The sequence below is a fragment of the Pogoniulus pusillus genome, chromosome 1 (assembly GCF_015220805.1).
Source record: "Pogoniulus pusillus isolate bPogPus1 chromosome 1, bPogPus1.pri, whole genome shotgun sequence".
NCBI lineage: Eukaryota > Metazoa > Chordata > Aves > Piciformes > Lybiidae > Pogoniulus > Pogoniulus pusillus.
The window spans coordinates 402,225-417,352 of NC_087264.1; the positions used below are offsets into that span (position 1 = coordinate 402,225).

Here is a 15,128-nt window from a genome sequence, read left to right on the forward strand (position 1 = left end):
TGTGAAAGCAGAAACAGAGCATCCCAAACTGACCTTCCAAAAGCATTCAGTAAGGCCACGATCTCCTGTCTGCTCAGCTGGAATCCGTAGGGAAGGCCACTCCCAGGGACCTTCTCGATCAACTTTTCAGAGAAGAGGATCTTCAGCACTGTACCCAGGCCCTGTGTCTGCACAAACAGGAGTGGTTAACAGCAGGGAGACACAACCCCAGCAGCATGCAGCTGGCAACGCCCCTGAGCATCACCAAGCCCAACCTAGAGCCCTGCTCTGCAAGAGCCACCTTAAACCATCTCCCTAAGCACCACAGCCAGGCTGGGTGACTCCAGCACCTCCCTGGGCAGCTCATTCCTGCCCCTGACCACTCTCTCCATGACAAACTCTTTCCTAATGTCCAATCTACACCTCCCCAGCCTCAGCTTGAGGCCATTCCCCCTTGGTCTGTGTTCAGCTACCTGTGAGCAGAGCCCAGCAGCAGCCTCTCCACAGTGTCCCCTCAGTAGCTGTAGAAAGCAATGGGGTCTGCCCTCAGCCTCCTCTTCCTCACACTACCCACCCCCAGCTCCCTCAGTCACTCCTCATAGGATCTGTTCTCTAAAACAAAGACATGCAGGGACTCACTAACCAAACTTGACTTCCCTCCTCCATCTTTACAAGGACTCCTGCAGACATCATGTCAACAGAGCATGACCCAGATCTCACTGGACAGGACTCAAACTGGGAAGCACACCAGAGGCAGGATACTCTGAGAACTGGGGTGGTTCAGCCTGGAGAAGAGGAGGCTGAGTGGGAGACCTCACTGGTCTCTTGAGCTCCTTGAAAGCACACTGGAGTGCCATGGGGATTGGTCTCCCCTCCCTGGTGTCAGGTGACAGAGCAAGAGGAAACAGCCTCAAGCTGCACCAGGGGAGGCTTAGGTTGGCCCTTAGGAACAACTTCTTTCCTGAAAGAGTGGTCAGTCTTAGGAACAGACTGCCCAGGGTGCAGTCACCATCCCTGGAGGTGCTCAAGAACCCTGTGCACATGGCACTCTGGGACACAGCTTGACAGCCACAGTGTGTTAGGTCAGTGGCTGGACTTGATCTCAGAGGCCTTTCCCAGCCCAAACGACTCCAGGCCTCTGTGCTTTACTCAGCACTGCTGTGTCTGTGTGCAAAGCCCAGTGCAGAGGGTCCAGGGGAGGGCTGTGAGGATGATGAGGGGACTGGAGCACTGCCTGGTGAGGAGAGGCTGAGGGACCTGGGGCTGCTTAGTCTGGAGAAGAGAAGACTGAGAGGGGATTGAATCAATGCTTATCAATCTCTGAGGGCTGGGGGTCAGGAGAGGGGGACAGGCTCTGTTCACTGCTCCCTGGGATAGGACAAGCAGCAGTGGATGGAAGCTGCAGCACAGGAGGCTCCAGCTCAACACAAGGGGCAACTTCTTGGCTGGAAGGGTCCCAGAGCCTGGCACAGGCTGCCCAGAGAGGTTGTGGAGTCTCCTTCTGTGGAGCCTTTCCAGGCCTGTCTGGATGTGTTCCTGTGTGCCCTGAGCTGGATTGGATGGTCCTGCTCTGGCAGGGGGCTTGTACTGGGTGATCCCTTTGGGTCCCTTCCAACCCCTGACATCCTGTGACCTCTCCAGACCCACACAGCAGCCTCTGCCTCCCTTGCTGGAGGATCTGTGCCCCATGTTTCCTCTCCCAGGCCATGACTCCAGCAGGGTAACTCAGTTTTCAGCTGTAGAGACAACAAACAGCTACTGCCAAGCCCTGCCAGATGGAATCAGCACCCCAGTTCCTGCTGGCTGGATGAGATGATCCAAACAGCCTCACTGCTCCCCACAACTATCTGAAGGGAGGCTGCAGCGAGGTGGAGTTGGTCTCTGTTCCCAGGCACCCAGGAGCAGAAGAAGGGGACACAGCCTGAAGCTGTGCCAGGGCAGGCTCAGGCTGGATGTTTGGAGGAAGTTGTCGGCAGAGAGAGTGATTGGCATTGGAATGGGCTGCCCAGGGAGGTGGTGGAGTTGCTGTGGCTGGAGATGCTTAAGAGGAGACTGGATGAGGCACTTTGTGCCATGGGTTAGTTAATTAGAAGGGTTGGGCTAGGTTGGCCTTGATGATCTCAGAGGTCTGTTCCAAGCTGGTTATTTCTGTGATTCAAATCTAGGAGCTGAGCAGCATCCCAGAACTCAGAATGCACCCACAGATGCCATCAGGTGAGGTGCTTCCAGCCCCTGGCAAAGCTTACCTGCAGCTTCCCCCACAGGCGACACTTGAAGCAGCCAACACAGTCCATGATCCTAGAAATGTTCTTGAAGTGCAGCCTGAATTCCTCCTGGGGAGGATGAAAAGAGGCTTGCAGGCTGATCAGTTATGCACCCATTAGCATTTACTCCACCTGCTAATCCTGGACAAGAATGAGAGCAGGGCTGGAAGCCCTCTGCTGTGAGGCCAGCCTGAGAGGGTTGGGGGTGTTCAGCCTGGGGAAAAGAAGGCTCTAGGGAGACTTTCTGGTGGCCTCTCAGGGCTTACAGGGGCTGGTCAGAAAGCTGGGGACAGACCTTCAAGCAGGGCCTGTTGTGACAGGGCAATCAGTCATAACTCCAACTGAAAGAGGAAGACTCACACTGGAGAGGAAGAAAGTTTCAGTGCTGATGGTGGTAAGATCCTGGCCCAGGTTGCCCAGCAGGGTGGCAGATGCCCCAAAGCTGGAACAATGCAGGTCAGCTTGTCTGGGGACTGAGCAAGCTGTTGCACTTGCACATGGTCCTGCTGACTGCAGGGGGTTGGACTGAATGAGCTTTAAAGGTCCTTTCCCACTCAGCCATTCTGTGACTTCATGATTCTGTGACTCCAAGCTAAATGCAGTGGGACTGAGGGCAATGCCTCCCGAGGTGGGCTGCTCGCCCCACGTCAGCCACAGGCATCCAAACCACTCAGACAGCAAAAGGACTTGACAATACCCAACCCAGGAACTCCTTTTGGTCCCACAAAGGCCAATTACCTTGAGCTTTGCAGCTTCCTTTGGATTCCCTGCAAAGAAGGAGTTCTCATCAAAGTGCAGTGGGAAAGACCTGAAACAGAAGGACAAGAATCACAGAATCAGTCAGGGCTGGAAAGGACCACAAGAAGCAGCCAGTTCCAGCCCCCCTGCCATGCCCAGGGACACCCTACCCTAGAGCAGGCTGCACACAGCCTCAGCCAGCCTGGCCTCAAACACCTCCAGCCATGGGGCCTCAACCACCTCCCTGGGCAACCCATTCCAGCCTCTCACCACTCTCCTGCTCAACAACTTCCTCCTCATCTCCAGCCTGACTCTCCCCACCTCCAGCTTTGCTCCATTCCCCCCAGTCCTGGCACTCCCTGACAGCCTCAAAAGTCCCTCCCCAGCTTTTTTGGAGGCCCCTTCAGATGCTGGAAGGCCACAAGAAGGTCCCCTGGGAGCCTCCTCTGCTCCAGCCTGCACAGCCCCAACTCTTTCAGGCTGTGCTCACAGCAGAGCTGCTGCAGCCTCTCAGCATCCTCCTGGCCCTGCTCTGGACACTCTCCAGCATCTCCACAGCCCTCTTGTCCCAGGGGCTCCAGAGCTGGATGCAGGACTCCAGGTGGGGTCTCAGCAGAGCTGTGTAGAGGGGAAGAATCACCTCCCTCGACCTTGTTTCTGTGGCTGAAGCCTCTGATTAGGGGTGGTGGTTAAAGTGGGGGGTGCTGGACACTGGACACCTCACAATGTGCTTTAAGTGCAAGCTGCTGCTTTCTTACATCTCTGGGTGCTTTCCCTTTTAGCTTGCATCTCAACGTCTGGGTTTGGCATCTTCTACTCCTCTTACACCAAGCTGCTCAACAGCCTGGACTGTTAAACCCTGGGGCTCATCACCCTGGTTTGCAATTTGAGGTAGATGCAGATGTTCAACAAGGCCAACTGTTGGGGCCTGTACTTAAGTCACATGAGCGAGTGCAGAGGCAGCCAGGAAGATGATCAGAGGGCTGGAGCACCTCTCCAGAGCAGGGACAGAGTCTGCCCAGCAAGTTTGCTGTTGACACCAAGCTGGGAGGCTTGGCTGAGGCAGCTGCAGGCTGTGCTGCCATCCAGAGAGCCCTGGGCAGGCTTAGAGCTGGGCACAGAGGAAACAGATGAGGTTCAACAAGGACAAGTGCAGAGTCCTGCACCTGGGGAGCAATAACAAACTGCAGCAGGCCAGGCTGGGAGGTGACTGCTGGAGAGCAGCCCCAAGGAGAGGGACCTGGGAGAGAACGTCCATGGCACAGCAATGTGCTCTGGTGGCCAAGAGGGCCAATGAGATCCTGGGGGAGCATTAAGACGACTGTGTTCAGGGAGGCTGAAACTGGCTGTTAGGAAGAAGTTATCTGCAGTGAGGGTGGTGAGACACTGGCACAGGTTGCCCAGGGAGGCTGTGGAGCACAGAATCAAAGATCACAGTGGGAGCTTCTGTGCTCCGCAACCTCCCTGGAGGCGTTCAAGGCCAGGCTGGATGAGTCCTTGAGCGACCTGTTCTAGTGGGAGGTGTCCCTGCCCATGGCAGGGGCCTGGAAGTGGCTGAGCTCTGAGCTCCCTTCCAGCCTGAACCACTCTGTGATCCCGTGAATGCCGCAGGCTTGGGACTGAGCAGCTGGAAACTGTCCCACTAGAAGGGCAAACCCAGGGCCTGGCTTTTCAAGTGCTCAGAGATGCCAGGGTGGACAGAGCACCTCTCCCCAGGCAGCAGATGTAATTACTGGGCCAGCTGGAGGACTCCCAGCAGCTGGGCCTTCACTTCCTCGTCACGAGTGGCGTTCCCTGTGTAGAGCCGGAGTCCTGGGCGCTGGAAGAAGGGCAGCACTTTGGAGAGGGCTCTCAGCTCTATCAGGTACAGAAAGTACAGGTTCTTCAGCCTCCTGGGGCCCTCCCCTCTGGTGAGGACTTCATCAAACCTCTGCTGGAACTCTGTAACATTGGGGCCCCATCTCTTCTCTGACCACGTGTCTGAGAAAGCGAGAGAAACAAAGACATGAGGCAGGTGGGTGCAGATCTGCTTCACCCCCTCCCACCAGCCCAGGCTGAGCAGAGAGACAGAATGCAAGCCAAGCTTCACAGCAGTCACAGCCCCCTCACTGGCCACAGGTTGCTCAAGAGCCAAGACAGAAATGTTCTTAACTAAACTCCAAGCCCAACAAATGCAGTTCCTGCAGAGCTTTGTCAGCTGGGCTGAACACCACCCTCGCTTACAACCGACAGCCCTGACCAGAGGGTGCCCACCTCAAAGAGAGCTGAGCCACTCCAAGAATCTCTCATCAGCTTATTTCTCAGCAGTCTGGTGTCAGTAGGTGACAGCTTCACACCTGCCTGCAAGCCAGGAGGGCTGGCAAGAGGTCCTGGGGTGGCTCAATCTGAAGAAAAGGAGTCTGAGAGGAGACTCTCAACTCCCTGAGAGGTTGCGGCTAGGTGGGGGCTGGTCTCTGCTCCCGAGGAACAAGTGAGAGGAAGTGGCCTTAGCCTGTGCCAGGGGAGGTTTAGGTTGGACATGAGGAAAAACTGCTTCCCTGAACGGGCTGCCAAGCCCTAGAAGAGCCTGCCCAGGGAAGGGTGCAGCCCCAGTCCCTGCAGCGACTCCAAAGCCGTGCAGGTGTGATACCGAGGGGCACGGTTCAGTGCTGGGCTCGGCAGCGCTGCGCTAATGCTTGGACGCTGGCACCTTTAAACAGCCTCTTCCAACCAAACCCATTCAATGACAGGTTGGGAAGAGCCTCTGATCCTTGACTCCTGCTCACAAATGCTACCAGTTTAATGCAGAAGTCCCTGCCTTGTTCTGAGTGGCTGCAGATTGCTCCCAAGCACCTTGCAACGGGAAGCAGTGTAGGGCCAGAGGTCAGCGGGTTCCCTAATGGAGAGGGCACTGCAGGACAATGACTCCTGTTGTGGAGAGGCAGGAGAACCACCACAGCATGGCAGGGGCTGGCAGGGGCCTCCAAAGCTCATCCAGTCCAGCCCCTCCCAGAGCAGCATCTCCTGTACCAGATCACACAGGAACACATCCAGGTGGATGTGGAATATCTCCAGAGAGGGAGACTCCACAGCCCCCCTGGGCAGCCTGTGCCAGGCTCTGTCACCCTCACAGGGAAAAATTCCTCCTCATGCTTACATGAAACTTCCTCTGCCTCAGCTCCCACCCAGTGCCCCTTGTGCTGTCCCTGGGCACCACCCAGCAGAGCCTGGCTCCAGCCTCCTGCCACTCACTGCACACAGTGATAGCCACTGCTGAGGTCACCTCTCAGTCTCCTCCTCTCCCAGCAGCACAGCCCCAGCTGCCTCAGGCTCTGCTCCTAACAGAGCTGTTCCATTCCCTTCAGCATCTTCGTGGCTCTGTGCTGGACTCTCCAGCAGTTCTGTGTCCCTCCTGAACTGGGGGGGCCAGAACTGCACACAGTACTGCAGATGTGGCCTCAGCAGGGCAGAGCAGAGGGGCAGGAGAACCTCTCTCGACCTTCTACCCACAGCCCTTCTAATCTACCCCAGAAGGGCATTGCCCTTCTGGCCCCCAGAGCACATTGCTGGCTCCTGCTCAACCTCCCATCCACCAGGGCCCCCAAATCCTTTTCCCCTTTGCTGCTCAGTCCCCAACCTATCCTGCTCCCTGGGGCTGTCCTTTCCCAGGTGCCAGACTCTGTACTTTTCCTCGTTGAATTTCATTCAGTGTCTCCCTGCCCACCCCTGCAGCCTGTCCCAGTCTGGCTGAATGCCAGCACAGCCTCTGCTGTGGCAGCCACTCCACCCAGTTTGGTGTCATCAGCAAACTTCCTGCCAGTGCCCTCTGTGCCCTCAGCCAGGTCATTGATGAATACATTGAGCAGAACTGGTCCCAGTACTGACCCCTGAGAGACTCCGCTACTTACAGGCCTCCAGCCAGACTCCATCCCACTGACCACAACTCCCTGGCTTCTTTCCTTCAGCCAGTTCCAATCCACCTCACTGCCTGATTGCCCAGACCACACTGCCTCAGTTTAGCCAGAAGGCTGCTGTAGGAGACAGTATCAAATGCTTTACTGAAATCAGACCACATCCACTGCTCTGCCATCATCAATCCACCTGCTTATGTCCACATAAAAGGCTATCAGGTTGGAGAAGCAGCCAAGAGAAAAAGACACTTACTTGGCTGTCTGCAGCCAGCCTTATTTTCCTCATCATCTCCACACTCCCACCTCATCTCTTGCCTCAGATGTTTCTCTTGTTATTCTAGCCCCCAGCACGTTCTAACTCACCTCAAGGTGAGGCCTATGTTAAAACAGAGTGACTTGGTTAAACCTCAATTGCTTGTCCACATTCCAACAGCTGCCTCCAAAGCTGTGCTTCATCTCTGCAAGCTTTAGAACGGAGGTGGTAGGGTTTGGTCTAAACAAGCACCACTGGAGGCCATGGCTGCAGGGCACAGCTGGTGAAGAGTTTGCAGAGTAAGTCTTGCAAAGAGTAGCTGAGGGAACTGAGATTGTTCAGTCTGGCTGAGGGGAGAGCTCATTGCTCTGTACAGCTACCTGAAAAGAGGCTGTAGTGAGGTGGGGATGGGTTCTTCTCCCTAGTATCAGGAGATAGAATGAGAGGAAATGGCCTCAAGCCGCACTAGGAGAGGCTCAGGGTGGTGGTGGAGTCACCACCCCTGGGGGTGATCCAAAAACGTGTGGCCATGGCACTCTGGGGCATGGTTCAATGATGCTGGCAGTGTTAGCCTGAGAAGTGGCCTCAATCTTAGAGGTCTTTCCCAACCCAAACAATTCTATGGCTTGACCCATCAGGAAGTCAGTCAGAACCTGCATCCCACAGCCCCACAAATCATGTTCCCACCCTGGGCTCAACAGCTAACCCATGGGTGGAAATTTAGATTCTTCAGAGAAGCCTTTCTCTAGCTATGGAGAAAGGCAGGCAGAGGGACTGGAAGTGGCATATGGAGAAGGACTGAGGCTCTTGGGAAAGCCCAGCCAAGTGTTCCACCATCTGGGAGAGATTACTGCTGAACTGACCATCGCACAGACAAGGCAGGAAGGGCAAGGCATTAGAACAGCAGCATGGGCTGGCAGAGCATGGAAGTGCTGAGAATCATAGAATCAGCCAGGTTGGAAGAGACCTCCAAGATCATCCAGTCCAACCTAGCACCCAGCCCTGGCCAGTCAACCAGACCATGGCACTGAGTGCCTCATCTACGCTTTTCCTGAACACCTCCAGGCACGGTGCCTCCACCACCTCCCTGGGCAGCCCATTCCAATGCCAATCACTCTCTCTGGGAAGAAGTTCCTCCCAACATCCAGCCTGTACCTACCCCGGCACAACTTGAGACTGTGTCCCCTTGTTCTGTTGCTGGTTGCCTGGGAGAAAAGGCCAACCCCACCTGGTTACAATGTCCCTTCAGGCAGCTGCAGACAGCAATGAGCTCTGCCCTGAGCCTCCTCTGCTGCAGGCTGCACACCCCCAGCTCCCTCAGCCTCTCCTCCCAGGGCTGTGCTCCAGGCCTCTCCCCAGCCTTGATGCCCTTCTCCAAACACCTTCCAGCACTTCAACATCTCTCTTGAATTGAGGGACCCAGAACTGGACACAGCACTCAAGGTGTGGCCTGAGCAGTGCTGAGCACAGGGGCACAAGAACCTCTCTTGTCCTGCTGCCCACACTGCTCCTGAGCCAGCCCAGGATGCCATTGGCTCTGCTGCCCACCTGGGCACACTGCTGCCTCATGGTCAGCTACTATCTACCAGCACCCCCAGGTCCCTTTCCTCCTGGCTGCTTTCTGAGAGCACAGTGCAGCTACTTCCAGACCCGAAGCTGTGGTGGCTGCACTCCTGACTGTCAGAGCACCTCTGCAGGCAGGGCAGTGCGAGGAGAGCGCAGGAGGAGGACTGAAGCCTGCCGGCATGTGGCGGAGCCACCGGAGCGCCGCTCGGGCCTGGTGCAGCGCAGGAGGGTCACTTACCTTGCAGGAGGTACCTGGCACTCAGGTGGATGTTGATGCTGGCATGGAGGCCAGAGATGAGCCTGTAGAAAGCTCGTTTCTCTACACAGAGCCCTGCAAATACACAGACACTGCAGACCCTGAAGGCACAGGTGGAATTTTCTTCCCCTTGCTGTCAGATCTAATCCCACCTGTGCGTGGCCAGTAACCCCCCTCGCCCTCCCCGTTTCATCTTCACCCCAGTGAGCAGCCAGGTTTAGCAGGAGGATTACCTTTCAGCCACTTGTAAAACGCATGCCCTGAAGAGAAAGAACAAAACAAGGGAGACAAGCACGTCAGTCGGAGGCACTGTCCAAGCCTGACGCCCTGAAGCCACCTCCAAGACCAGCCCCCAGAGGACCTCTGCCTGCTGCCGTTTGCAGAAGCATGGAGAGGAGTGTCAGAAGAGCAGCAGAACAGCTTCTCCCCCCAGCCTTCTGAGCAATGACTCTACAAGACAGCAGCTAAACACAGCAGCTGGTCTTTCCCACCCATCTCACGGGGGCAGAAGTGCTGCAGGTCGGCACAGCAAGGACCATGGAGCACCTTCCTGTCCCGGGCAGGACGGGAGACAGGCAGCTGGAGTGCACACAGGACAACACAGTGCAACCAAGCAGGCACAATCACACAAAGCAGTGTTACACAACACTCTTGCTGCACAGAGCCATAGAATTGCTTTGGTTGGAAGAGACCCTTAAGATCACGGAGCCCAACCTTCGACCTACAGACTTGGAAAGAATCTGGAGAACAAAGTGACAGTCAGAAGGCAAAAGACCTGGGATATGCATCAGCTGGACGGTGAAGAGCTCCAGGGCACAGCCTGTCCCAGGCCTGAGCCTGGCAGAGTACCCAGCTCCTACCGGCCCCCAGAAGGTGCTGGGACTAAGTCTCCTCAGAACTCCTGCCCAAAGGGGGCTAAGTCTCCTCAGAGCTCAGCAAAAACAAGCACTGGAAAAACACAAGTCCTGGTCCTTAAGGCTTAGGACACTCTGCTGACTTGATCCTCAAACGGGACTTGCACTCCTAACTGCTGCTGCTTTCTAAGGCCTTCACACAAGGATGGGCTGGCCTCAGGGACAGGAGCTCAGGGAGATCTCTCCGAGTCCTCAACACAGCACAATTTCCAGACAACTTCTGATTTTGCTAACCAGGTGCATTACCTCCTGGCACAGCTTGTGACAGCATGATAATGGCACCACGTGTCTGTTATCAGCAAAACCAAACAAAGTGCCACTCACCTTCCTCATCTCCTGGTGGGGAAACAAAGCCCAGAGTGGTGGAGGGAGAGAGAGAAGATAAAAGTTACACGTGACCAAAATTAAACTCCAAAGCACAAGCACTAAGGTTACTCTGTTCATCTGCTCTGACAAGAGAGTGAGCTTCTCTGGGGAGGCTCAGCAGCGTTCTGAGTAACTGCAGCAGAGGACACACCAGATGAGCAAAGCTCCCGCACCTGACCAGCACAAGAGATCAGTACTTGCAGGGGAAACAAAAGCACCACGCGGCTGGAGCAGAGACCAGAAAGCAAGGGAGAAGAACGTCTACCTCTGCCAGAGACCTCCTGGATGACCCCTGACAGGATACTGACCCCATCCCTGCTTCCTGCAGTTTGCTGGTCACTTGCAGCAACGCTGGCAGGCACCAGGTCACATCCTCTGCTCTCACACGCTCCTAATTCTTCACCTCAACAGTCCTGCCCTCAGCATACCTCTGTCACTTCAGTCTGATCTTGCCCTGAACAGAGGTGGTGAAGGGAAGGACTGACACTTGCAAGTACATTGTCCATTTCCCTCCGGCTGCTCCTGAAGTGCCACCCCTCTGCACAAGGGCCTACAGGGGGTAAGGACCCACAACAGGGCAAGAAAGGACCTGCATGGCTTAGGAGAAGTCCCGATCACCCCAGAGAGCACAGAGGAGCAGTGGTCAGGTCAAACCAACAGGGAACGAGGATGGTTCTAGATGCCTGGGAAGGAGGCACGGGCAGCCCTAGGAAAGAGGCTGTGATTCTTCTCAAGCCTCCCCTGCTGTCATGCACACTGTCCTGCCTTCACCTGTGGGACAGTTTCTCACAGGGCTGGGTGGTTTCCAAGCTGGTTTTCATCTTGGTCCATGACAGATGGTCCAACATTGCCAACTGCACAAGGCAGGCTCCCAGTCCCTTCAGAGCTCAAAAGGCTTCCAGAAGTGAAGGACCAGACTTCCTTTCTGTGTGATGGATGCTAGAAAGCCACACTTCCAGGGGCCCTTCCACAACATTCTACACTTGGTCAAGAGCTACAACATATCTCTCATTCAGGAGGATTAACTCTTCCTGGAGGTAGGATCAGCAGACTACCAAACTGTTTAGTGAGATGAATAAAAGGACTCACCTCTGCCAGATGCCAAAGGCCTTTTTACATTCTGAGGCCTAAGAGGGAAATCAAAGCAATAGTTTAATAAGCTACTTAGCCAAGTCACCGTGTCCCTGCTGCACAGAAGCACAGCAGAAGTAGTCCATTCTCTGTAGCTGCAAAGGAGATGGAGCCTCCCTTCTAGAAGGAGTGCCATGGAACAGACAAAGGTGATGGGTACAAGCCACTGCTGGGATGATTCCAGTGGGACAGGAGAGAAAAACTGTTCCCAATAAGGACAATCAGCCACTGTAAGGATCTGCCCAGGGATGTGGTGGAGTTCCCGGCACTGGAAGCTTAAGTGTGCTGGGCCACCTCGTCTGGACCATGCTTCTGCCAAGAAAGGTTGGGCAGGTGATCCCTGAGGTGTTTTCAATCCAGTACTCTGTGATTCTGAAATAGGCAAAGGAATTCTTGGATCTCCTTACATGCTCAGTCAGAAAGGGCCAGAGCAAAATGTTGTTTTCTTTTTTCCTTCCTTCTTTAGAAGGCAGCTAGGAAAACTCGTCTACAGAGGAGCTGCTAAGTATTATCCTACAGCCTTAGTGTAACTTGGTACAGCAGTACAAACAGGCAGGGAATGCCAAGAGAGAGCACCACCGACTAACACCCACCAGTACTGTGTGTCAGCTCCAGGGAGTTCGAACTCACACATGGACAGGGAGAGAGCTGCATGCCACAGCCAAGGGGGAACAGGACTGTGTGCTAGGCCCATGTCACCTAAGGCACACGCAGCACCTGCCAGGCTGTACTCGAAGCCTGCAGCATGGTAAGCCGTGGTCCAAAAGCAGCCAAGAGGGCTCACAAGGCAGCCAGGTGGGTTGCCCTTGCCTGCGCAGCCTCTACTGCACAAGCACTGGAGCAAAGCCAGGATGACATTGAGATGCTTGAGCGTGTCCAGAGAAGGGCGATGAGGCTGGGGAGAGGCCTTGAGCACAGCCCTACGAGGAGAGGCTGAGGGAGCTGGGATTGGTTAGCCTGGAGAAGAGGAGGCTCAGGGCAGACCTTATTGCTGTCTACAACTACCTGAGGGATGGTTGTGGCCAGGGGGAGGTTGCTCTCTTCTCTCAGGTGGCCAGCACCAGAACAAGAGGACACAGCCTCAGGCTGCGCCAGGGGAGATTTAGGCTGGAGGTGAGGAGAAAGTTCTTCACTGAGAGAGTCACTGGACACTGGAATGGGCTGCCCGGGGAGGTGGTGGAGTCGCCGTCCCTGGAGCTGTTCAAGGCAGGATTGGACGTGGCACTTGGTGCCATGGTCTGGCCTTGAGCTCTGTGGTAAAGGGTTGGACTGGATCATCTGTGAGGTCTCTTCCAACCTTGATGATACTGTGATACTGTGTTGGAAGGGTCCTCTGGAGATCATCCAGTCCAACCCCCCTGCTAAAGCAGGGGCACCCACAGCAGCTTGCCCAGGAGGGTTTGGAAACTCTCCAGAGGAGACTCCACCACCTCTCTGTGCAGCCTGCTCCAGGGCTCCAGCACCCTCACAGCAGAGTTTCTCCTCATGTTCAGATAGAGCCTCTTGGGTTCTGCTTTGTGCCTTGCCCCCACCCCCCCTTTAGCTCTTGCTGAGCGTTGATCAGATCCCCTCTCAGGCTGCCCTTCTCCAGGCCAAACGGCCCCAGGTCTCTCAGCCCTTTCTTGTGGTGGGGACTCATGGAACAGTCAAGGCCAAGCAGCCTCTGCAGAAACAGCACACGCAGGGGGTGAATGTGTCTCCTGAAGCACCTACTTGAAGCAGTTTTCCTCATAGATACTGTTCCAGATCTTCCAGGCATCAGGCCCCTTGTAGCCAGTGTAGCGCTCGGGATTGAGGAGCAGGTCCACGTACTCGGCATCGGCAGAGTAGACGTCTGCGAGGCGGAGCGCTGCATCAGCAACCAGAGCCAGCCACCCCCCTGCACTGACTGACCCTTCCAGCTCATCCCTCCCCAGTGAGCCAAGGGCATGCTGCATGCTACACACCAACCCACGGCAGCAGGGCCGAGCTCTCTGGCCTTCGGAGCCACCGAGGGCAAAGCAGACCCTGAGCGCGCTCCAGCCAAGCTGCTCTCTTGCTGATCACAGTAAGGCCTTGACCAGCAGCAGAACTTAGATCACAGAACAGTTTAGGCTGGAAGGGACCTCAAAGATCATCCAGTTCCAATCCCCCACCGCAGGCAGCAACACCTCCCACTAGAACAGGTCGCTCAAGGCCTCATCCAACCTGGACCTGCTGGACACATTTCTCTTGATGCACCCCAGGATGGCACTGGCCCTCCTGGCCACAAGGGCACATTGGTGTCCCGTGGACAAGCTCCTGTCCACTCAAGGCCTTTCTCCTCAGGGAGAAAGCACTCGGGGCCAGGGGTGTGGAGAAGGTAAGAAACACTCTGTCTCCTCCAGGCTTGCCAAAGTGTTACACCTTGGCTTGAGAGCTCTCCAGAAGAGCTTGAAATCCCACAACAAGGCTCGTCAGATCTAACAGGTGCCCATACCATCAGCTTCACAGAAGCTGTCTGAAGAGTCGTCATGCTGTGTCCACTGCAGCACTGCCTCCTGGGCTTCCTTGCTGCCAAGAGAGTGGGGCAAGCCCATCAGACAGAGCACTTGCAGTAGTTTTCCCTCAGGAGAAGTAAGGGGTGTGGAAAAAGCAGTCAAACCTCAAAGAGCCATCAACAGCTCCAAGTCTCTTGGCTTCTTCACATTCTTCAGCAAGGTTGTTGGCTTCTTCTGAATACTGGGTTGAAAAGCAAGGGGGAGCAGGATTACAAGGCAGTTTATAACTCGCTAACCAGCTCAAGCACCAGGAACACTTCTGTGATGCATCCCACCCTCTGTTCCCACAGGATGCCTCCAGATAGCCAGAGTGGCTGCTGCAGGGACTCGGGGCAGCCCCTGGCACTGCCACGGAAGCGTTTGGTGCCTGGGGACACCTGCTGTGGGAGAAGCCCTGGGTTACTGCCGCGGACAAGCGCCCTCAAGGCTCCGCATCCAAGGCTGCAAAGGGTAGGAACGTAGCCGCCAGGCGCCCCCAAGGACCGCGCCCGCCTGGCCCGGGCAGCTCTCCCCAGCCGCAGCCCCGGCCCCGGGCTGCCTCGCTTGCTGCAGAGGGACACACCTACCTTGTACCCCCCGGACCCGGCTCCCCCAGGGACTGCCTCCTGCAAGACACAACGGGAGCACAGGCTGCACGAAGGCTGAGGAGGCCTTCCTGCCCGACCTCGGGGAGAGACTAGAAAGGTAGCAGAGGTTGGAGAAGCTGACAAAGGAGAGGGCTTGCAGTGAGGTGGGGTTGGTCTCTTCCAGCAAGGAAGAAGTGACAGGATGATTAAAAACGGCCTCGAGTTGTGCAAGGGGAGGTTTAGGCTGAACAGCAGAAGGGTTCTCAACCTCTGCAACAGGCGGCCCAGGGTGATGCTTGAACCTCCATCCCTGCAAGTGTCCCTCAGCACTGCATCTCCAAAACATGATTTAGCACCAGGCTCAGAGTTAGAGAATGGTTGAACTCAGCAATCTTAAAGGTCTTTTCTACCCAAAACAATTCTACAGTCCTAAGTTAAAGGCAACGAAAGCTCTCAGCTCAGCTTACAACACATCCAGCTTCTGGCTCCTCCACACACCAAGGTTAAGCAACCCTCTTGGTGCTTTGCCTTTCGCAAGGCTCTCCTCACCCAGCAGCCCTCCCCAGATGCTGCATCATGTTCTCTGTGAGGCTGGTGAAGCCCATCTAAAACCTCAGAGGAGCTGGAGTTGCCTCTGGTCAGCTGATGTCTGCCATCCTGTCTGCCAGCAATGCTGGAGCTCCTGG

General features: G+C 55.7%; 1 protein-coding gene across 4 annotated transcripts in view; it reads right to left on the reverse strand.

The window, feature by feature from the left end:
* Positions 1 to 15,128, reverse strand: part of ERO1A (endoplasmic reticulum oxidoreductase 1 alpha) — a 36,820-nt gene that overhangs the window by 4,721 nt on the left and 16,971 nt on the right. The window contains exons 4-15 of one of the 4 annotated variants that reach the window (XM_064142838.1): positions 14,443 to 14,481; positions 13,981 to 14,057; positions 13,816 to 13,889; positions 13,071 to 13,191; positions 11,316 to 11,353; positions 10,185 to 10,196; positions 9,180 to 9,206; positions 8,929 to 9,021; positions 4,715 to 4,961; positions 2,982 to 3,051; positions 2,226 to 2,312; positions 34 to 167 (exon numbers count right to left, since the gene is read on the reverse strand). In XM_064142838.1, the coding sequence (XP_063998908.1) occupies positions 34 to 167; positions 2,226 to 2,312; positions 2,982 to 3,051; positions 4,715 to 4,961; positions 8,929 to 9,021; positions 9,180 to 9,206; positions 10,185 to 10,196; positions 11,316 to 11,353; positions 13,071 to 13,191; positions 13,816 to 13,889; positions 13,981 to 14,057; positions 14,443 to 14,481 (1,019 nt within the window). The remainder of the gene's footprint in view (positions 1 to 33; positions 168 to 2,225; positions 2,313 to 2,981; positions 3,052 to 4,714; positions 4,962 to 8,928; positions 9,022 to 9,179; positions 9,207 to 10,184; positions 10,197 to 11,315; positions 11,354 to 13,070; positions 13,192 to 13,815; positions 13,890 to 13,980; positions 14,058 to 14,442; positions 14,482 to 15,128) is intronic. The other 3 variants (XM_064142935.1, XM_064142897.1, XM_064143013.1) reach the window with 3 other exon arrangements.